The 23,492-nt window shown below is 39.8% G+C and overlaps 1 protein-coding gene across 6 annotated transcripts in view; it reads left to right on the plus strand.

Annotated features, from left to right (window-relative positions):
- Window positions 1-151: 151 nt before the first annotated feature.
- als2b (alsin Rho guanine nucleotide exchange factor ALS2 b) overlaps window positions 152-23,492 on the plus strand; it is a 32,442-nt gene continuing 9,101 nt past the window's right edge. Inside the window, exons 1-31 of one of the 6 annotated variants that reach the window (XM_073815349.1) lie at window positions 152-337; window positions 1,030-1,108; window positions 1,217-1,365; window positions 1,755-2,779; window positions 2,913-3,089; window positions 3,979-4,168; window positions 4,619-4,669; window positions 7,183-7,351; window positions 7,737-7,833; window positions 7,926-8,003; window positions 11,060-11,251; window positions 11,490-11,661; window positions 11,817-12,003; window positions 12,674-12,739; window positions 13,909-14,071; window positions 14,209-14,340; window positions 14,474-14,602; window positions 14,802-14,825; window positions 17,475-17,545; window positions 17,639-17,705; window positions 19,154-19,356; window positions 19,440-19,505; window positions 19,589-19,687; window positions 19,777-19,941; window positions 20,023-20,134; window positions 20,256-20,333; window positions 20,451-20,584; window positions 21,721-21,885; window positions 22,035-22,152; window positions 22,920-23,077; window positions 23,164-23,271. In XM_073815349.1, the coding sequence (XP_073671450.1) occupies window positions 1,092-1,108; window positions 1,217-1,365; window positions 1,755-2,779; window positions 2,913-3,089; window positions 3,979-4,168; window positions 4,619-4,669; window positions 7,183-7,351; window positions 7,737-7,833; window positions 7,926-8,003; window positions 11,060-11,251; window positions 11,490-11,661; window positions 11,817-12,003; window positions 12,674-12,739; window positions 13,909-14,071; window positions 14,209-14,340; window positions 14,474-14,602; window positions 14,802-14,825; window positions 17,475-17,545; window positions 17,639-17,705; window positions 19,154-19,356; window positions 19,440-19,505; window positions 19,589-19,687; window positions 19,777-19,941; window positions 20,023-20,134; window positions 20,256-20,333; window positions 20,451-20,584; window positions 21,721-21,885; window positions 22,035-22,152; window positions 22,920-23,077; window positions 23,164-23,271 (4,562 nt within the window). In that variant the 5' untranslated portion in view covers window positions 152-337; window positions 1,030-1,091. The remainder of the gene's footprint in view (window positions 338-1,029; window positions 1,109-1,216; window positions 1,366-1,754; window positions 2,780-2,912; window positions 3,090-3,978; window positions 4,169-4,618; window positions 4,670-7,182; window positions 7,352-7,736; window positions 7,834-7,925; window positions 8,004-11,059; window positions 11,252-11,489; window positions 11,662-11,816; window positions 12,004-12,673; window positions 12,740-13,908; window positions 14,072-14,208; window positions 14,341-14,473; window positions 14,603-14,801; window positions 14,826-17,474; window positions 17,546-17,638; window positions 17,706-19,153; window positions 19,357-19,439; window positions 19,506-19,588; window positions 19,688-19,776; window positions 19,942-20,022; window positions 20,135-20,255; window positions 20,334-20,450; window positions 20,585-21,720; window positions 21,886-22,034; window positions 22,153-22,919; window positions 23,078-23,163; window positions 23,272-23,492) is intronic. The other 5 variants (XM_065293662.2, XM_073815351.1, XM_073815350.1 and 2 more) reach the window with 5 other exon arrangements.

The following is a 23,492-nucleotide window of genomic DNA, read 5'->3' on the forward strand; positions in this document are numbered from 1 at the left end:
TTACTATGCCCTATTTTATGGTTAGTTAGACTTTATATATTTAGCCCAAAAATAAAAACAAAACAACTCAGCTCAGCTCTCCTCTCCCTGTCGGCATATGAAACGCGAAGGCGTAAATTCACGTCTGGTTTGTCCCTCTTGAGTCTCCGTCGCCTGAAGCGCTTACCACAACACCATAACAACACTCTCGATTACCATCATTATCATCATCCTCATCATCGTGAGCTTCTCTCTACTGTCTGTGATCATCAACGCTTGATTTGATATCTCTGATCAAGTGTTTTAAAAACTGACGTATACGCGTTTCTTTAACGTTACCTGTCTGCGAGATATTGGGGTAAGAATGAATGAGGCATCATTTGTTTAATCTGTTACGAGCTAACAGGAAAACGACATACGGGTGTTATTTTGTCTCCTAGAATTATGATTGTGAACTTAAAGTGGTAAAGCGAGTATATTTGATTGATCCCTTCTTTTAAATGATTCATGTCGAGGTGATCATGATAACTTCAGGTGATTTGTCATCTCTGATCTTATTAGGTCTTTAGTTTTGTTTCAGATCAGACAATGTAAGATCACGTATTTATTCATTCAAGTTGAGAATGATTCATAACAAACCATTTGTAATGTCTTTACGTTTAGATGAATGTCATTTTGATGTACCATTTAAAATGCATTGACAGCTTTGTATATAACAGGTATTTGAATCAGAATTAGATTAATAAAGTTAATGTTATTGAAATACATTGGTGTGTATTTATAAAGTCTTCCAGATCTTTCAAAATGTTCTTGTTTGATGATTTCGTCATAGCTTCACGTGACCTTTGACCCTGATCACTGTGTGTTTACACTTTAGTGTTATTTGCTTGTCAAATATTGTGGAATCAAAAACAATCATGACATTATACAGATAGGTATGCAGAAATGGACAGCGTATTAAAAGATTTGACCGAAATTTCAGTCTCTTGTTTAAAATTAAATACTTTTCATATTTGATTTTGTTAAGTGTGTGAAAGTGCTTCCTTTCAGTCTTTCGCAGATTGAAAACATAGTGCCAAATGTACCAGCTGTGAAATGGAGAACGTTTAGAGATGGAAAAACAAAAGAGGTGATACAGACAGAAGACACAATTATGCATCTAAAAAACAGTGTAGCGTTTGTGTACTTTTTAGTTGTGTTGTCTCATGACTTCTCTAAGAGTGTGTGTATTGTGCAGTTCTGGTGAGGAGGACAGTTCTTTGGAGACGGGTCTGCTTCATACATGGAAGGGATATTCCTACAGCACCACACCAGAACGGGTGCTGCTCTCCCGGCCGGTGATCCAGGCTGCCCTGGGGGCTCGACATGGTGTTCTGCTTGTAGAAGGTAATGTATTTATTATTTACCCAAATTATTAATACACATGCAAATTAGGTAACCCAATAGGTGCAATACTGCACTAATATTTTATAACCCTTTGTTAAATAATAATAATAATAATAATTCTTACTTTCTTTATGCACATTACTGATCTTATTGTTTACAATGTTAAAACACAAAAATGGTTGGCTTCTTAATCTTTTTGAAATGTATCTGATCTCTGGGTTCAAATGTTTTCTTCTGTGTGCGAAACCTTTCAAAAACCCGAAAGAAAATGTTTTTAGTTCATTGTTTGTAAACATACCCCTAAATTAAAGTTTATGCTATTGTATATTAATTTGCTTCTGGTATGTATTTTGCAATTTAAATATAAAACGATTATCTATTTTTTATAGGGGGGCAGGTCTACAGCTTTGGGGAACTGCCATGGAAACAAAATCAAGCGACATCTGTGGCGTCTGAACCCGTTTTGGAGGCGGTGCTTAGCGAACAGCGCGTTGTTTTTGTGGCTGCCGGCTCTGCCCACAGTGGAGTCGTTACGGAAGATGGAGGTGTGCATATGTGGGGAGATAACTCTCATGGTCAGTGTGGCCTGTTGGGTCTGTCTGTCATTCCTAACCCAACTCCCGTGGGTGTGGTTGACTCTGAGACCACGCCCTCTCAGTCAGTCAAGATCTTGGAAATGGCATGTGGGGATCAGCACACACTGGCACTCTCAGCCAAGCATGAAGTCTGGGCTTGGGGCAGCGGTTGCCAGCTGGGGTTGAACACGTCAACCTTTCCTGTCTGGAAACCCCAGAAGGTGGAGTGCCTGGCTGGAAAGCATGTGCTGCAAGTGGACTGCGGAGCTTCTCATAGCCTGGCTCTAGTGCGGTGTCCCCCGTCTCCACAGGAATCTCGGAAACCCCTTGTAGACAAGTGCGGTCATTGCCATCAGCTGCTTTACACTATGACGGACAAGGAGGACCACGTCATCATCTCAGACGGCCATCATTGTCCACTTGGTGTTGAGGTGGATAGCACTGAGGCCAAGTCTGACCCAGATCAGGGGTCATTGAGTAAGCAAGGCAGGAACTCTCCCGAATCATCTGTAACCTCCAGTGCTAATCCTGCATCTACAACTCCACCTTCAAGCACACCTGCCACTGAGTGCCAACATCATTCCCTTGCATCTAGCCAAAAACCTGGAGAACCAGCCATGAAAGACTCATGTGGGCTTGGTGGTACAGTTACTAATGGAGAGGTTTGTGTTGAAGCCTCAGAGACCACCACCATTGAGACAGATAGCTGTAAAGCCACAGGGTTGAAGTCCTCTCCGTACCCAGATGAGCAAGCAGTGAAGGCCTACCTGAAGAGACTTTCTGATCATTCCCTGGTGGAGCACACGGCCAAGACCTCCAGCACACTTCACTCTGCTCAGGTCAGTTTATTAAGCACAGTGGATGTATTGATATATTGATTCTAGAGGTTAGTGTTAGACAAGTGGGGTTATATTAAAAATATGTGGGGGGGGCAGAAAATCTCGTTATGATTGATTTAATGTCCCATCACAGATCTCCAGTGATCCTGCTGTGTGTTTCGCCTCCGAGCCTTTTATCCCGGTTGCCCAGTCTGTGACCCCGATGGGCTCGGCACTGAACAATTTGGTGGCGTCATGTGCCTCTGCAGTAGGGGAGCGTGTGGCATCCACGTACGAGGCGCTGTCTTTAAGAAAAGTAATTGGTTACTGGGTAAGTTTAAAGGAACACGCCCACATTTTGGGAATTTAGCTTATTCACCATATCCCCCAGAGTTAGATAAGTCATTACATACCTTTCTCATCTCCGTGCGTGCTGTAACTGTATCTGACGCAGCCCCCGCTAGCTTAGCTTAGCACAAAGACTGGAAGTGAATGGTTCCAGCTAGCATACTGCTCTCAATAAGTGACAAATAATGCAAACATTTTCCTATTTATGTGTTGTGATTTGTATAGTCACAGGCGAAGCACTGCTACTTGGGCGGAGTGATTTGCTCGCAGCAACCGAGAAGCCCCCTGGTGAGGAGTTGTGCTAATCACTCCGCCAAGTAGCAGTGCTTCGCCTTCTGAGAATATAGTTTCCAGTATGTATACTGTTAAAAGATGGTTGTCTCTCATATGACCTTGTTATTTGTACACGCTGTGACTATACAAATCACAGCACATAAATAGGAAAATGGTTGTGTTATTTTCACACTGAAAAAAAAGTTTGCTAGTTGGAGCCATTCACTTCCAGTCTTTGTGCTAAGCTAAGCTAGCGGGGGCTGCGTCAGACAGAGTTACAGCACGCACGGAAATGAGAAAGGTATGTATGGACTTATCTAACTCTGGGGGATACGGTGAATAAGCTAAATTCCCAAAATGTGGGCGTGTTCCTTTAAGTTGCGTCTTATTCCTTTTTGTGACCTATTTGGGCTGGTAACCAAAAGGTTGTAAGTTTGAATCCAATGGGGACTTCTGCCTTGAATGCTGCTTTGCATCTGCTAAATTAATAAATGTAAATGTCCTTGATGAAGACATTTAACCTCAAACTGGAATTGTTTGTGTAATAGTTGTATAATAGATAAGATATCGAACAATAACAGAATAATATAACATTTCAGGTTCCTGGTGAGGGGCGTGAGCGACTGGAAGAGAGACTCCGTCTGGAAGAGCCCATGCAGGGCAAGAAAAGCTCTAGCCTGGGGGACATCCGTGAGGAGGAGGCGGAGCTTAGCCGTCGCCTGTCCCTGCCGGGTCTTCTCTCTCAGGGTACACATGCTCTCCTTCTCTTACACTCAGTGTACCATCTCTGTAAGTCTACATAGAGAGATGTGTGCCTGCCTGTGTTTGTGTTCTCATCAGCATGGAGTAAAATGCGTTTCTTTGTTTATGTTCTCTGTCATTTCATTGAACGCTTTGTGTTGCTGTTTGTACAGAGGTGATAAATAACTAACACCATTCATCCCTTTTGTGACAAATTTCTTAAATATTTAAAGCAAACGATCTAAGCAGTGTGCGGTGAGATTGGACTGGCATTTGGCCCCAAAAGAATGACTGTTAATGAACATAATCTTTTAGTATTTGAATGCATGAGGGTTAAATATAATCCTGTGCCATGCGGTAAGACTTAGTTAATTCGGTTCAAAGTAAAGGCTACGTGTCCAGCCTGTAAATGTGCCATTTATTGCCGCCCCTCTTCAAATTTTTGCCCGTGGTGCAGATTGACAGGTGTCCCATGTACTGCTGTTGCTATGGTTACAGATAATGCAGAGGCTGAGGTGAAGGCAATGCTGTCCACTGCAACACCTGAAGGTATTTTTGTGTAAAAAGTATTTTAGATTTAGTGAATTTTGCTTTTTTGTTACTATATTTAGTTCTTAGTTGTATATAGTTTTCAAAACATGTTTACACATTTCTTACATGTAGCTACCTGGATTAGAGATGGTAATGTAGGGTTTCAGGTCTTTCTACTTGTGAGACTCTTGGATACGCAGGAATCATCGGAGAAAAGGTCTTGCCTAAGTCTATATACATAAGTCAGCTGAAGATAATATAAGTTATCTGCTTTGAGCTACCTGCATCACACATACACCTTTACTTGTCTCCTTTTCACTTGCACCTGTGTAACAGATGGACCTCAGCGGGTTTGGAGCATAACTCAGCATGTCACCAGTCTGAGTGTGTTGTTGTGTGCATATGACCATGGTGTGTGTGTGTAATGTGTTGGTTCAGTCTGCGGGTCTGTGCCTATGCTGTTAAATGATTCATGATGTGGAGCCGCAATGAATTCACAATCTTATTTTCCTGTTGATCATGATCCATTTGTGTCTTTTTTGATAAATGTGCGACCAGGTTTATTTTCCAGCCATAAATGTTCTTATTTATTTTATGCATAGAGATATGTGTGAGCTGAAGATAAAACACATCCCAATATAAAAATATAAAAAAAGATTTTAATTTCTCGCGTTTTTATTTTGGTGGCTTTTTGTGGTAAACAGTCCACATGTTCAAAAGAAAAAAATATATTATTGTAAGAATTTTTTTTAATTTTGTTGTTAAAGGAATAATCCACTTTCATAAAAAAATCCAGAAAATTTACTCACCCCCATGTCAACCAAGATGTTAATTTCTGTCTTTGTTTAGTCTAAAATATATTTTTTTTTTTTCGATGAATACATTTCAGGATTTTTCTCCATATAGTGGACTTTAGTGGACCTCAACAGTTTGCAGCTTTAATGCAACTTCAAAGGTCTCTAAACGATCCCAACCGAGGCATAAGGGTCTTATCTGACGAAACAATTGCCATTTTTGCCAATGAAAAAAAATATATGTACTTGTCATTATTGCTAATGGCATTTAGAATATAAAAAAGGAAGAAGAACAAAACAACAACAACAAAAAAGGTCATATCAGTATACATGCATACCTATATATAATAAAGAGAGAAACTTAGCGTACAATATACAACAAAATACCGTATAAAAAAAATACAAAATAACCTTTTCATCCCACTCCAACCTATAGGGACTATATGGTTGTTACTTTAACGGTACATTCACACGGGGCGTAAGCGTTAACGCTTAATGGAAGGCTTGTCTGAAGCGTGGCCAACAGCCAATCACTGGGGCCGCAACACAAGCTCCGGTCTTCCATAAACGTAATTGGCTGGCTCTGCCTAGGTTATTGGCATAAGGCGAAATGATTGGTTGACGCGCGCGTTGCCGCTTGAAAAGTTGAGAAATGTTCAACTTCTGCCGCGAGCAACGGCACTGACGCGGCGCCGACGGATCCACAATTCAGTTCGCCAACGCTTTACGTCACACATTAACTCTTTCCTCGCCATTGACGAGATATCTCGTCAATTAAGAGAAAACGCTTCCCCGCCAATGACGAGATTTTCCGTCTTTCCGCAATACCGCTATTATCCACCAGGTGGCGCCCTTCCGCAACTTTTTAAAACCGGAAGTATTGCCCTATGGCAAGCTGCTGCATGTCCGTGTCTGTTCTAAAGATCGCTCTGAATCGGATCTCTATGAAAAGTCCGTCACAAATATGGAATTATTTTTGCTTTTTGCTCAAAATATGGTGTTTTTGCAAAAACCTACCCATATTCAAAAGCTGATTGCAAAAGAACCACTAACGGTAGGATGAAACGGGTTTTTTTGTTTGAAAGCAGAGGGTCTGTTCTTTCATTTGGTATATTGTATGTTTATTTATTTAAAGAAGAACATTTTCTGGAAGGCATTAAACTTTGGTGAAAATCATGAAAAACGCTGGCGCTGGCTGGCAACTTTTTTTAAAAACGCTGGCGGTGAAAGAGTTAAAAGTGAATGGGAAGCGTCAACACTTACGCCCCGTGTGAATGTACTGTAATGGTGCAATAAACACTGCATAGTTTATCAGCCTGTGTTATCAAGGTGCTGCAGAAGAGGTGACCAGATCTTATCAAATTTACTCAAATTATTTACCAACAGGATGTGAATTTTTGTGGTAAATATTTGCGGTTGTGGTCGTTTAGAGCCCTTTGAAGGTGCATTGAAAATGCAATTTTAAATTGCATTGAAACTGTGAACTGTTGAGGTCCATTAAAGTTCATTATTTGAAGAAAAATCCTGGAATGTTTTCCTCAAAAAATTTAATTTCTTCTTGACTCAACAAAGAAAGACATAAACATCTTGGATGACTTGGGGGGGGGGGATTATCTTAATTTTTTATGAAAGTGGAATATTCCTTTAAGTTTACAGTATTACACAAGTAAGAGTTTTATTAAATATCAGAACAGCTGTAATCCATGTGCTGAAATTCAGTCTTTCTTTTTTTCTCAGTGTCTCCTCGTCTTTTGCGGCGAACAAGTCGTACACGTGGACGGCCTGTACCGCTCACTTCCGGAGGTATATCCGAGTCAGATGCCCACTTGCCATCTTTGCAGACAGAAGTGTGGAGCTGGGGGCGGGGCCAAGAAGGACAGCTTGGACATGGAGACCTCCTCCCCAGGTTTCAACTCATCCTATTAACTCTAGGCTCTAAACATTTACATAAGTTAAGAATATAATATTCAGAGGCTTGCCCTGCTAAAATGAGAACATACTTTTTAAAGAACTTTTAAAGGGATAGTTCACCCAAAAAGCTGTATTAATTTCTTTTTTCTCAAAGGAAGATATTTATGTCGTTCTTTTTTAAATGAATCAGTTAGATATCTAGCTTTAATTAAAAAATTATGTTGAAAAATTAGTTTTACAGTTCTTGAGTGAATTGTAGGACCAGTCAGTGCAATCCAAATTATTTCATTCCTTTAAGTAGCACTCGCTCACTATAAGATTGGATGCACTATTTGATGTACTGGAACAACTCCTAATTTTAATCCTCTCTCTCTTTCTAGACCGCAGCCCGTCTGCATTAAAAGTTTTAGTGGTAAAGAGGTGTTGAGAGTGGCCGCAGGTGCTTCTCACTCTCTTGCCCTGACCACACAATCACAGGTAATGCACTTCAGTCTTTATAACCTTGTAATGGTGAATATCTCTATTGGAACCTCTTGTAATGTGTGTGTGTGTGTGTGTGTGTTTTCTAGGTGTTTTCCTGGGGCTGTAACACATCTGGTCAGCTCGGACACATGGAATCACCCACCAATTTTCCTCATTTAACCAAGGTACATTCGCCCTTAATTAGAACATACCATTGTTTTGTAAATTGTTGTTAAATGAGCAATATTTCATAAGCAAGAATTCTGTTGTTCTGAATATCAGAACACATGTGGCATGGCTGGAGGTTATCACAGTCTTTGGGCCCTATTTTAACGATCTAAGTGCATGGTCTAAAGCGCACACCGCAAGTGCGCTTAGGGCGTGTCCCAATACATTTTTGCTAGTTTAAAGACGGGATAAATGTTGTGTGCACCTGGTGGACTGTCTAAAAGGGTTGTTCCTGTTCTCGTAATGAGTAATAGATGTGTTTTGGGCGTAATGTGCAATAAACCAATGAGACTCTCATATCTCATCCCCTTTAACTATTTCCCTACCAGCGTTTAAAAAAAAGTTGCCAGGCAGCGCCAGCATTTTTCATGATTTTCACAAAAGTTTAATGCCTTCCAGAAAAGCATACAATATATCAAATGAAAGAACATACCCTCTTCTTTCAAACAAAAAAACTGTTTTATCCTACCTTCATTAGTTCTCTTTACATCACATATCAAATATGGGTAGATTTCTTCAAAAACACCCAATTTTGAACAAAAAGTTGAGATAATTCCATTTTTGTGAAGGATTTTTGATAGAAATCAGATTCAGAATGATCTTCAGAACTTACACGGACATACAGCTGTTTGCCCTAGGGCAATACTTTCAGGTTTTATAAGTTGCGGAAAGCCAGAAATACTCGTCATTGGCAGGTAAGCATGTTCTCTTAATTGACGAGTTAACTTGTCAATGGCGGGGAAAGAGTTAAAAGCCAGTTGCACTCGTGCCATGGCGGATTCCCTATTTACTTGGTGATACCATCAGTTTAAGATTGGTGTTGAAAATTTTGCTTTGGTTTTTATTTATTGAAATAATTATTTTTGTTATTTATTATTATTTTTTAAATAATAAGCTTTGGTTTTCTTTAAAAGGTGTTTTTTTAGTCATGGAGTAATAAGTAAAATCAGCAGGTCCTCATTTATGTCCAAGAGACTCAATAATAATCTTTTACATTTTAATCCTTTCGTTTTTCATATTTAAAAACGTTTGTGCGCATCCATGTAATGCACTCTTTAAATAACAAAAATATTAGCAAAATTAGCTGAAACTATCAAAAACACTGGTGTCGTGTTGCGCCGCATTGCAGCGGGTGTATGATGGCTTTTAAATAGGTTCACGTTAAACATAACACACACTGTTTCTTGTCATCTTATGTTAATCTTGAGTATCTTCATATCTCCAAAGAGTCTTTAATTTTATCAGATTTATAAAAGACAGATCAACTCTAGGGAAAATTCCATTGGTGTTCACCAGGAGGAGCGAGTCACGAGCAAGCAACACACACAAAACATTATCTCACTATCTCTGAATATCTTATGATTCACTTCATGTTTGTGTCGTTTACATTATATGCACTTACGTGCCGATTACCAACAAAACACAGACATTGGATGCAGTTTTACTTACTGCCTCCAACTTATGACCCGGTTGGGACCACCCCATTTCAACGAAATCCAACGGGTACCCAGACACTTGTAGAAAAAAGGAGGCATAATTTGGCCCAGAAAAACACTAATAATTTGACACTAATAATAAGTCAGAATGAAATAGCATTAACCCCGCTTTAAAGCACTTCAAATTCTTTTAAACATAAAGTCCAGGCTTTGTCAAGCCAACATAAAGTTTGTCAACAGACATTGGGCCCTATTTTAACGATCTGAAACGCAAGTGCGAAGCGCAACGCGCAAGTGAGTTTGTGGGCGGATCTTGGGCGCTGTTGCTATTTTCCCGGGGTGAGAAATAACTCTTGCGCCGGGCGCAAATCAATAAGGGGTTGGTCTGAAGTAGGTTCATTATTCATAGGTGTGGTTTGGGCGTAACGTCAAATAAACCAATCAGAACGCTATCCAACATTCCCTTAAAACGCAAGGACGCAGGTTCCATGTCGGGTTGCTATTATTATGACGGATTTACCAGGCGCACGCCAGGAGTGGTTCACAGCCGAGGAGACCGACATTCTTGTAAATCACAAGCTTGCCAGCATAAATCGGGCAAGCCGTGTAACGGGAGGTGGATCTGCCTATGACCTGACGCCAGCAGAGGACATTTACATTAAGGTTTCTTATGAAAACATTTAAATTATTATTTACATAAAATAAACGTAATACAGCCACACAACAAACTTATGAAAATATTTTAATCGTTATTTGCATGAGAATTTTTTAACGCAGCCACACAATAAATAAAAACTATCACCACAATGCTCACCACTATGATTCCCCTTATCTCGTGTATTAATATTTTTAAGTGTAACAATTTATGATTTGCAAAAATAACTGTTGCATCTGTGTAGATTAGATGCAAAGTGTATGCGCGTTGTGCACGCTATACATTATGGTCAAGCATGCGCCCTTTAAATAGCATAATGAACAACGCGCAACGCGCCACTGACTTTAAACTTTTTTTTCTGGTCAGTGGCGCAATTGTTTTTTGAAACTGAAAAATAGCATCTGGGATGGTTTGCGCCGGAACACGCCTCTTTTTTTGCGCTGAACCTCCCAGGGAGCGCAAGTTCATTCCCTAGTTTTCCGACGTGCGTCTGTGGAGGGAAAAACCCGCTGTGCGCCGGTGCAAAATACGAATGATACATGCGTCACTGACATAGTCAATTGTGCTGGGTGCAAGATAGGGCCCTACATGTTAATTTTACTGTGTACAGTTATGCAAAATTCCCAGTTATTTTTGAGCAGGAAAAGTTACTTCGTTTTTCCCAATAGTGTTTCTACTTGATTGCTTTTGTATAAATGCCAGTAAACAGAGCAGCAGTCTGGTGCCAAAGCAGCACCCTAACCCTAAACAAGGGTTTAGTATACACCAAACAAATGATTCACTTAAGTCACTATGAATGCCATGTTTTTCAAGATGGGAACATGTCACAGCAAATTTGGTATTGGCTCTTTTGGTATTAGGAGTACACGTGTCCAGTTTGACAGTTTTTGAGTTTTGGTTTGTACTTTTTGTCCACTCGCAGCTGTCAGAGGGGATTCGTGTGTGGGATATAGGGGCAGGACAACAGCACACTCTCTTACTGGCTGATGGAGATTGTATGCAACCAATCCTGTACTACAGTGGGAAGCAGGTGAAAGAAGAGCAAGAGGAGACAGCAGAGGAGCAAACAGGAAAATATACACAACAACCTGTGCTGTTGCCCTTCTGTATGAACGTGAGCAAACCTTCACCATCATCATTTATTTAGCTCCTGTCCTTGAGGATCGGTGCCCTGCAGATTTTAGTTTAAGTCAAACACACCTAAATATAATTTTAAAGTGGAAAAGTTTAAATCAGATTTGTTTGATTTGAGTTTAAGCTAAATTCTGAAGGACGGTCAAGTTCAGTAGCCCTGTCATAAATTATGTATATATCAACACTGATATTTACATGACTTTCACTGTGTGTGCTAGTTGGGTTATGTGAGCAGCGTGTGCACGGGTGGACAGACATGCGCGGCGCTGGCAGACCGTAACGTAATGGGTTTTAAAAGCAGTCTACACGAGCTGGCTGCCGCAGAGCGAAAATACTACTGTAAACTCAGTAACATCAAGAATCTTCTGCTACAGCCTCTGCTCAAACTGGGTACGACATTGTGCGTGTGTGTGTTAATATTGTGTTGTATTTTCTTTCATAATAAATTAGCAGATTTTATCCAGAGTGCATGTTATGATTTTTGCAGGAACATTACATACAAACTCAATGCAAAAAATACAGCTAAAAATATTATTTCACTTTAGATTCTCTAAGCTCCGCCCTCGGTCAGTCTTCAGGGCTGCTGCAGAATTTGATTGGACGATTAGGTCGTCTGTCTCAGCTCACCGGTCAAAATTCAGCTTCCCTGACCTCTTTCCTGAGACGGTCGCGTGACATCCGAGGTATTGTTCTTCTTGATGACGCGCATCTTTTCCTGGACACGTATTCAGAGTAAGTATACAACGCAAACATAAAAAATAAGACGAGGGGCGTTTACAGATTATCCGTAAATATCCAGAAAGGGCTAACTTGGCCAATCACAACAAAGGTCATTTTCATATAAAGGTTTTAAAGGTAGAGTACTAAAAATAGCCTGTTTAATTGTTAAGGCCAAAGCATAGTCGTAAAACAGTTTTTTTCATCAGAAAGTGTGTGCATGCACCCACAGTATTGTAGTATGTAGCCCAGAAAATGCATTGCATTTTCGTAATGCGCATGCGGCAAATGTCTGTGTACACATGTGAGTCAAAAGGCTATGTGTTCGATTGCGCGCGTAGGTTCGAGTACACATATAAAACAGACTATATAAATCTTTCCACGCCAGGGTTTTTTAAAAAAGTTGCCAGCAAGCACCAGCATTTTTTATGATTTTTACCAAAGTTTAATGCCTTCCAGAAAATGTTCTTCTTTAAATATATAAACATACAACATATCAAATAAAAGAACAGACCCTCTGCTTTAACGTTAAAATACTGTTTCTGTTCGGAACGAACCAATTGGGAAAAATTCTGGTTCAAAGCCCTGCTATAAAGTGGAGAATTTGGAGCATTTCAGCTTTACAAATATACAGTTTGTATCATTTTTCTTACACTAATAATTCCCTTATGTCTCATTAAAACAGGTACTGCTCTGCAGTGGGTGATTTCTTAGTCATGGGAGGATTTCAGGCTCTTGTCAAGCCTTGCCAGTGAGTGTCGTGTGTGTGTGTGTGTGTGTGTGTGTGTGTGTGTGTGTGTGTGTGTGTGTGTGTGTGTGTGTGAGGTATCTGTTATGGGTAATAAACTGACCCAAAGCAGAACCGTCCTTATAAACGATTATGTGTTCAGCTATGTAATGAGGCCAGACTTATTGTTGAGTAGTAAAATTTTATTCAAAGTAATTTAGAGTGCATTCAAGTTATACATTTCCCTGTGTCCCCTGGAAATGCAATGATTGTTTACGCTACTTATCTTCGTGTCAAACCCATGCCAAACCTTCTATGACTGCCTCTTTTGTTGAACACAAAGCAGATTGTAGATTGGATGTTCATGACACTCTTATCTATACAATGAAAGTGAATGGTGACCTTAAAGGGAGAAGAGAATGAAAAACCATTTTAACCTTGTCTTTGTTGAATAATGGTAGTCTACCCGCATTTACGAACATACAAAAAGTGCTAGACATGCTAAACATCTCAGTCTCATAGAAATTCCTCTTTTAGAAATGTCAGCCAGAAAACGACCCAATCTGAAAAACTGATGCATATGACATCAAAGGCATCTCACTGCCCCTCCACTTTAAAATAATTGGCTACATTTTTTGAGTGGCAGCAAAGTCAGCCAATCAGTAATGAGATTGCAAGTTAAGCCAGTAGGGGGGGCCAAATAGGTGCAAAACCACTTGTTTAAAATCCCCCACCCTAATAGAGCTATCTGAGAGAGGTTTTTAGGAAGCTTCTAAGGCATTACAGACCCAAACAAAAAATGTTTTGTCTACGTGTCACATCACAGAACAAGGATAAATACCCCGTTCAATCATTCTATGTCACCTTTAAAGGGAAACTCCACTTTTTTTAAAATATTCTCATTTTCCAGCTTCCCTAAAGTGAAAAATTTGAAATTTACAGTTTTGGAATCCAATCAGCCGATCTCCGGGTCTGGCAGTACCACTTTTAGCATAGCTAAGCATAATCCATTGAATCTGATTAGACCATTAGCATTACGCTCAAAATGACCAAAGAGTTTCAATATTTTTCCTATTTAAAACTTTTAAATAGTATAAAACATACACTGTTTAACAGATTTAAAGATTGAGTTTTGCCTTTTATATTTAACTCTTTCTGTTTGTTTTCCTCTCTCTTTCTGTGTGGCTTTATAGGGATGTGTTTGGCAAGGGGGCAGATGTTGTTCAAAGGTTGTCTGAATGTTCTGAAGAGGGTTTGGCTTTAGCTGATATTCTGGCTCATCTCTTTTACCTTCCCATCAAACACCTGCATGAATACGGACGGCTGCTGCTCAAACTGGCTTCCTGTTATGATCCGGTGAGTTCGTTTTAGTAGCAAAAACTGTTCAGCAGTCATTTTTTGTTTGTTTCGCTGGCTGACTGTTGGTCTTTAATCTTTTCAAAGACAAATGTTTGTCCTATGAAACGTGTTTTTTATGTGTGTTTATATGACAGAGCTCTGTGGATTATCAGAAGTTGCAGGATGCCTCCTCGAAATACGAGTCAATGGCTCTTCATCTGAAGAGGAGGAGAAAGGAGGCAGAATACACACTACACTTCTGGAAGAGTTTTCCTGGGAAGATGACCGTGAGTTCCCTTGTGTCTGTCTCTTTCTATTTTCTCCTCTCTTTATCTCTACTCTTATTCTCTCCTCACATTTTCTCTTCTGTCATATTCACCCATTCTCTATTCTTCTCATTCTCACATTTTCTCCTTTTAGGACTCCCTTCGTAAAGCATCTCGTCGGCTGGTCTGTGAGAGCAGTAATAAAGCATTGACTCTTCAGAACGCAGGCCGTTTTTCAGTCAACTGGTTCATGCTCTTTAATGATGCACTCGTTCACGCACAGGTTTGCTGCTATCTTTATATAATTGTTTCATGCAACATCATTTCAGATTCATTTTTGCTTTTTCTCTCACTCTCTCACTCTCACTCTCGTACATAATGTTTCCTGTTCTAATTTTCTTCGCTTGTAGGGCATTCGGTCAGGCCAACAATCTTTTTCCAAAGTACTAATTTTATAGTGATGTTTATCTTTGTTTTGGTAGGGCATGGTCCCCTATAAAAGTTTTGTAAGTATGGGCTGTACAAATAAAGTTTCCCCTATAGCATACTGCCCCCTAGTGCCGAGGATGCACCCTACAGCTGTAATGCTTCAGCGATAAGGAATATTCTGGGTTAAATTTAACTTTAGGTTTATTGGCAACATCTAGCCTTATGTTTTAATAAAGTCAGAATTACATTCTGTGAGTACATATGCTGTCAATAGAATTCAGTATAATATTCCTTTTAACAATTAAAATGGTCCAGGATCTGTAAAAAACAATGTTAGGAGACTCAATATTGTTTGATGTAAGGTGTGGTATAAAACCAATATCAGTTGACAGTACATCTGGTTGGGTACATTCCTAGGCTTCCTGCTTGCAAACCCTTTATGAGAAATATTTTTAAGCACATTATGCATAAATGTGCCTGTATTTGATTTGTGTAAGGGGCATGTTGTGCTCGATTGTTGTTTGTTGTACAGTAGTGGTTTAATGCTGAGTCCTCATCTTAGTGAATGTGTCCGTAATTATTCAAGATGATAATTTCCTTAAAGGGACACTACACTTTTTTTGAAAATATGTTCATTTTCCAGCTCCCCTAGAGTTAAAAATTTGATTCTTACTGTTTTGAAATCCATTCAGCTGATCTCTGGATCTGGCGCTACCACTTTTAGCATAGCCTAGCACAATCCATTGAATCTGATTAGACCATTAGCATCGCGCCTGAAATAACCAAAGAGTTTCGATATTTTTCCTATTTAAAACTTGACTCTTCTGTAGATACATTGTGTACTTAGACAGACAGAAAATTAAAAGTTGCAAATTTTCTAGGCAGATATGCTTTGCGGCCGTAAAATGGCTGCAGGAGGCGCAATGATATTATGTAGTGCACGAAAATAGTCCCCTGCTATTGAAAGATACTTAGGGGACTATTTACAGCTGCTGTGTAATATTATTGCGCCTCCTGCAGCCATGTTACGTCAGCAAAGTCACTGATTATTACACCAGTTTGAGAGTATAGTTCCTAGCCATATCTGCCTAGAAAATCGCAACTTTTAATTGTCCATCGGTCTTAGTATACGATGTAACTACAGAAGAGTCAAGTTTTAAATAGGAAAAATATCAAAACTCTTTAATTTTCTAAGCGCGATGCTAATGGTTTAATCAGATTTAATGGATCATGCTAAGCTATGCTAAAAGTGTAAGCGCCAGACACAGAAATTAGCTGAATGGATTCCAAAACGGTAAAAATCAAATACTTAACTCTAGGGGAGTTGGAAAATTAACATATTTTCAAAAAAAGTGGAGTGTCCCTTTAAAGGGATAGTTCAGTCAAAAATGAAAATTACTCACCATGAAGCCACCCGAGATACACATGTCCATTATTTTTCCAAACAAACACATTTTCAGTTATTTTAGAAAACGTCTTAGCTCTTCCCAGCTTTTTAACAGTTAGAAACAGGGTCTAATTCCTTTAAACCCAAAGAATGTGCATCCATCCTTCACAAAAGTAATCCAAGCGGCTCCAGGGGGTTAATAAAGGCCTCCTGAGGGAAAATCGATGTGATTTTGGAAGGAAATATTAATGTTTACAGCTTTATAAATGAAAATAACTAGCTTCCAGTAACAACACCATCTTGGAATTTGTGGAATATCTGGACTATTTGGAATAGCTAAACTGCATAGTGATGTAATGGCCTAGTGACGAATGTGGGGGGCATAGAGCAAAACAACAACTCCAGTCACAAGTTAAAATGAGGATTTTAAAGAAAATTTTGGAGGATTTTGATATAAGACAAAATAATATTGAGTTGTTCCTTGTAACGCAGCCTTATCGTTATATTTTTTTTATCTGCTTAGAAAATCGGCACGTTTTATTTTGTGCCACCATACTTACTCGTGTAACTACTCTTGTAACAGTCTTTAAATAGGAAAAACATGGAAGTGTTTGGTGGCTTCTAAATTCATCCCTGTTTGGATCCCAAGGAATGAATGGGGCTAGGCTAAATGCTAACATTCACGACGTGCTATACAAAGATTAAGTGCACGCATTCAGAAGAGAGATGTATTAATTTGTCTAAGTTGAGGAGAGAACATAGTAAAATATTGAAAAACGGTGGTGTTTTCCTTTTAAATGTGGCTATTTTCCTACAAAATCACGTTGGATGCACATTCTTTGGGTTTGAAGGTAGTAGACCCTGTTTATAACTGTAATAAAGCTTGGAAGAGCTAAAACATTTTCTAAAATAGCTGCAAATGTGTTTGTCTGAAAAACATGTGTATCTCAGTTGGCTTCAGGGTGAGTAAATCATGGAAATTTTCATTTTTGGCCGAGCTATCGCTTTAAATACCTACCTATGTTATTTTTATTACCTTTGCCCTCTTTTGTGTGTGTGTGTGTGTGTGTGTGTGTGTGTGCGCGCACTTTTGTTCTTTCTTATCCATAAACAAATGCATAACATACAGTAACTTTATTTCATCCTAAAAGAGCAAAAACATTTGGTTTATGTCTTTAGATGCATTTAGTCAAAGATTTCGTTGCTCGTGATCATATTTCATGGGGAAAAGATATAAACCAGCATCAGTCAAATAAAAGTCATTATCTCATTTTTGACGGAGGTAGCATTTAGAGGCTTTTGCATCTGAGCTCTTTGTTTCTTTTTCAACCCCTCCTAGTTTTCCACTCATCATGTCTTCCCATTGGCTACGCTATGGGTGGAGCCTGTATCTGAGGACAACACTGGCCTGTGAGTGTGTCAATCATGTTTGGTTGCTTTATTTATTTATTTATAAAAATCCTATATTGTTGGATTGTACATTAATGGGCAGATGTTGTGCAGGTATGGTTTAAAGCTGACCTCACCCGAAGAGAGTTTCACTTTGCTGGCATCATCCTCAGCTGAAAAGGTCACTTTTTATTTGTCAAAATTTAAATAGTAATTTAGAAGTAATTGTGGAACCCAGCTAAAGTCATTTTTTTTCTGATGTGGGATTACTGTTTTCTGCATAATATCATCCTACATAATGTAAAGAACATTGTGTGGAAAATAACCTTGATATCTTTAATATTAGCTGATTGAGGCCATTTTAAAAATTGAAGTAAGCTTTGATGCTTCTAATCTCATCATATAATGGTGGGTTCACACCAGACGCATTTGGGACGTCAAATTCGCATTTGAACGCTTGAACATTTTGAGTGTATTCCCTTCATTCTCGCGTGAAATTCTAGTCATTGAGACATTCACGCGAAAATTTGCATCATGGGAAGGGCTTCTGCGACTCCGCTCGCTTCCTGTATTCACGTCACTACTAGAGCAAGCTCCTGATTTATTAAATAGTTAAAGTTCAAAATGTTCAACAAAATGTTCACCTTCCCGCGGCAACGCTCAATTTGCGCCATTCGCGTGAACGAGGCGGAAACGCGTCTACTGCACCTCGCTAAACGCCTCATTCGCACCGCGAGACCTCCAGACACGCGTCAACGCATCTTTACATTGACTTAACATTGAAATAACTCACGCTTGACGCCTCTACCGTGGCTTGTGTGACCGCAGCATAACCACGTCTAGTTTGCCGCTTGAAAATTTTGAGTTTACTCGCTTCATTCACGAGTGAAATTCTAGTTATCGTGACATTCACGGCACGTGGAAATTCGCATCATAGGAGGAGCTTCTGCGTCTCCGCTCGCTTTCTGTAATCACGTCACTACTAAAGCAAGCTCCTGACTGGTTAACGCGGCACGTTTTTCCACCAAAGTTCAAATTTTTCAACTTGCGCTGTTCGTGCGAACTAGACGCCTCATTCGCGCCGCGAGACCTCCAGTCGCACGTCAACGCGTCTTTACATTGACTTAACATTGAAATCACTTGCGCTTGAGGCCTCTACCGTGGCTTGTGTGACCGCAGCATAACCCCGTCTAGTTTGCCGCTTGAAAATTTTGAGTTTGCTCGCTTCATTCACGAGTGAAATTCTAGTTATCGTGACATTCACGGCACGTGGAAATTCGCATCATAGGAGGAGCTTCTGCGTCTCCGCTCGCTTTCTGTAATCACGTCACTACTAAAGCAAGCTCCTGACTGGTTAACGCGGCACGTTTTTCCACCAATGTTCAAATTTTTCAACTTGCGCTGTTCGTGCGAACTAGACGCCTCATTCGCGCCGCGAGACCTCCAGTCGCACGTCAACGTGTCTTTACATTGACTTAACATTGAAATCACTTGCGCTTGACCCCTCTACCGTGGCTGGTCTAAACGCAGCATTAGTTTGAGACTTTAGCCTGGATTTCACAGACGGGGTCACATTTCTAATACCTGTATAACAGGTTAAATAATAATGTTCTGCTCCCATGATACCAGGCGAAGTGGCTTCGTTCCATAAACCAGGCAGTGGAGCAGGCACTTAGTGGTCTGGGTCATGATGGGATACCTCCATCCACCGGGTTGACACAGCGAGCAGATCCGCCCATTTCGCGGACAGCATCGTATACGTTCTACAAAGACAGTCGGCTTAAGGAGGCCACATACGAGGGCAGATGGGTCTCAGGAAAACCCCATGGGCGGTACGATGTGATTGAAGGAATTGTGGGATTTTTATTTATTCTTCGACAGAAAAAGATGGTGATTGGCTGTGTCTTTGTTTTAGGGGTGTGGTCAAGTGGCCGGATGGAAGAATGTATACTGGGGCGTTCAAGAACGGCCTTGAAGATGGGTAAGTGGCAGATACTATTAATCAGTCGATTTTATTCATTGCCAATTCTCAAACTTTCAGCCAAGTTGTTTTTCTGTGTGCAGTTTCGGAGACTATGTTGTTCCAAACAAAACTCAGAACACCTGTGATCATTACCAAGGACAGTGGAAAGATGGGAAGATGCATGGATTTGGGACGTTCAGGTCTGTGTGCTCTTCAGGATTTATAGTTGGACATAAGTGTATAGAAATGATGTATGTATTCATGCTTGTGTGTGTGTACTTGTGTTCAGATATGCCTCGGGTGAGGTGTACGAGGGCTCGTTTCAAGATAACATGCGTCACGGTCACGGGATGCTGCGTAGCGGGAAGCTGAACTCCACCTCCCCCAGTGTTTTCATCGGCCAATGGCAGTACGACAAAAAATCTGGCTATGGTGTATTTGATGACATCACCAGGTATGCAAGTAGACATGCCTACATATATTTAATGTAACTGTATTCATGAAGGTGCATTACAGTGTGTGTGTTTTGGGTCAGGGGAGAGAAGTACATGGGCATGTGGTTGGATGATCAGCGGCAGGGCAACGGAGTTGTTGTCACGCAATTCGGCCTGTACTACGAAGGTGCTTTCAGCAACAATAAGATGATGGTGAGATTTAAACAAAAGACAGAAAAGGATGTTTTATACTTTAAACATGGTCATGAATAAAAACCTATACACATGCTTGAAAAAGTATTTAAAATTCGATCATATCATGCATTCCTCCAAGGGTACTGGTGTGTTACTCTCAGAAGATGACACCACATTCGAGGGAGAGTTTTCAGAGGATTGGACTTTAAATGGAAAGGTAATTTTTAAACTTTGTCGGTTCAAATTTGGCTGTGAACCATCACAACCTGTGCCTTTATCTATTTGTAAATGTAGCTAAATTACATTTTTAACACTTAGTTGTCTCTTTCTGTAGGGCGTGTTGACGATGCCTAATGGAGATTACATTGAAGGTTCCTTCAATGGGGTATGGGGAACCGGACTGAAGATCTCAGGTTCCTACTATAAACCCAGCCTCTATGACTCAGACAAGGAGAAAACTCATTTTAAGTAAGAGTTTGTGTTTAATGGTTTAGTACATTCAAACATTAATAGGTAAATTTAAAGAGTTTGGTTCCAAAACACGCTAAATTCCATATAAAAAAAATGTTACCACCAAAATCAGTATTGTATCAAGTCAGTATTTAAAAGTAAATTCTTAATTTTACGCAGAATCCGATATCCGCCGTGTTATTCTGTCATCTTTTCTCCCTTTTTTCCCCAAATGCAAAAAACGGCAGTCCTTTTTCTCTGCAGAATGCAATAAATCCGCTTAACCAATCACAGCGCAGCATTTCACGCATTGTAAACAATATGGGCGGCGCTTTGAATACACACAGAATCCTAGTTTTTCTCATCTATTTTGTACTTTGTGATCAACAAACAAACAAAAACAAAATAAGACTTTTGATGGCATTGATAAACCTGTAGAGGGGGAAGAAACGCAAGCCATCAAAATCTAATTATTTATGCAAGAGGCACTCGGGAGAAGGAAAAATGCCGGCTGTTGCTTGTTCTCCAGACAGCATCAAGCTTCTGTCATGCTAACACATTGACCCCAGGGGATCTTATTCCATAATTTTACTCGAAGTTAACAAAATTCAAGCAGGACAAAAACATTTTACAGCGGATCGCTGTCAAAAAAGTTCAGCGACGACGTCCTAAGGATTACAGCAGCAATGACAATGTTCTTAATATGACAAAGTAAGTGTTTTGACTAATGCCATTAATGTTTTTTTAATCAGTGTATACCGCTAGTCAACTTAATGAATATAACATAGCAAAGATGAATGCACATTTATATATTGATTAAAAAAATCAGTTTTTATAATAAATCTTTGAAAATAAAATTATGGATTTGAATTTTTTATGTTATTATAACTTAAAGATGCTATGTGAAAGTTTGTAACAGAAAATAGTGGTTTTCATCTTGTCACATTCTTGGTATAGAAAACACATTTTTACCCAAATTAGTCAAAATGGATTTATTGTGTTTTGGAACCAAACTCTTAAGGACCTTCCCGGAAAAATGGGACGTGTGGTCATCCTAAACACACATTTATGTCCAAACTTATGATTTTGCATAATATGTGCCCTTATAAGTGACATTCTTACAGAAAGATCATTGTGATGGTGTTTGTCTGCAGCAAACTGGGGAGGTTAGCCGTCCACTCGGAAGAGAAGTGGAAGGCCGTGTTTGTGGAGTGCTGGGACAGACTGGGTTGTGATTCTCCTGGACAGGGAGAAACCAGTACAGCGTGGGACAACATCGCTATAGCACTCACTGTTAACAGAAGACAGCAGCGAGACAGGTAGATACCCTGCATTTTGGGATTGACTTACTTGTTAACAGATATCAGGTATCATGATTTTGTTGCCTTCTTTTTAGGAAAGTGCAAAAAGTGGACACTTTACTCGAGATTTGATTTATAAACTGTGTGTGTGTGTGTGTGTGTTTTAGTCCAGAGTTGCTGAGTCGCTCTCATCATAAAACACTGGAGAGTTTAGAGTTCATCCCTCAGCATGTCGGTCCTGTAACTTTAGAAGTCTATCACACAATTCGGCGGTATCTCGTCAAGGTGAGTCGTACACAGGTTATATACTATGCCAAATTTATTTTCATTCATATTTTTGTCTTTTTCATCCTTTTGGGGATGCTTTGCTTCTCTTGTAGTGTTTTTCTAGTAGGATTGTCTAACCAAAGATACCAAAGTCCCTTGAGGGAAGTCCCGTCACTAGGCGGCCATCTTTGCAACAACTCTGAGCAGTTTTTTCAGTCATGCAAGACAAAAGACCTATCTACTTCAATGGAGAAAGACCGATATTTTTAAAATTGTGTGAAATTAAACAACATAATTCTGACAAACATCTAAACCTGACATCAAACGTACCATAACAATTGCTTCTTAAAGGCACACAAGGCAAGTCTGAGTATTATTTCTATACTAGCTCCCCCTAGCGTCTGGGAGTAAATGCGTTCTATATCTAAGACTATACGAGACTGAAGGACACCGGGTCGGATACAGCGAACTTGCAAGTGGGGTATTCTTCCTACAGACGGTAGGGGCGGGCGAGAGAGTCTTCATTCGTCATGTAATGAGTCATTTAACCATATACCGACTTACGAAGATGATTTATTAACATAAAAATGCTGCCTTGTGTCCCTTTAAGCTCAAATAGCACTTTTTTCAAGGTTGATTCAGCCACTGTGCATGCAAATACCAATTATTGAATGATGATTGGTTTGTTTAACCGTAAGGTGGGACTTATCGCCAGAGCAGCAGTTGATAGAAATAGGAATGCTCGCTGTACTGTGTTTTCTTAACCTCTAATGTTTAACCTTTAGGCATGCGACACCCCGCTTCATCCTTTGGGTCGACTGGTGGAGACGTTGGTTTCTGTGTACCGCATGACATATGTTGGTGTTGGGGCCAACCGTAGATTACTGCCCCAGGCTGTCAATGAGATCCAGTCCTATCTCAGTCGCATTTTCCAGCTGGTCAGGTAAGTTGTTAGTACAAATGACATCAGTGTGATAAGTATCTTGGTCATACTGATTCATAACTGGTTATGTGTGTATTTGTGTTTAGATTCCTCTTTCCTGATCTACCAGATGAAGGAGGATCACTGGCTGAGCCCAGAAAGGAGAAGACTGACACAGACACCACTGGGAAGTTGCTGGAGTCTCCTAAGCCTGGGTATGTGTGATGCCTTATATATAAGATCAAAGCACAACACAGTTGAACCATTTTTGTTTGTTATTGTTCAGTTAGAGTAGTCACCTTCACTGAATTCTTTTTTTCTTTTGGTTAGTTGTCTGGTTTTAGCTGGTTGGCTTGTTTTGGATAATTAGTTTATTTTGGATTTATGGTTTGTTGTTTTTTAAAGAGGCCCTTCCACATAAAACCATTTTTACTTG

The sequence above is a fragment of the Paramisgurnus dabryanus genome, chromosome 7, assembly GCF_030506205.2.
Source record: "Paramisgurnus dabryanus chromosome 7, PD_genome_1.1, whole genome shotgun sequence".
Lineage (NCBI taxonomy): Eukaryota > Metazoa > Chordata > Actinopteri > Cypriniformes > Cobitidae > Paramisgurnus > Paramisgurnus dabryanus.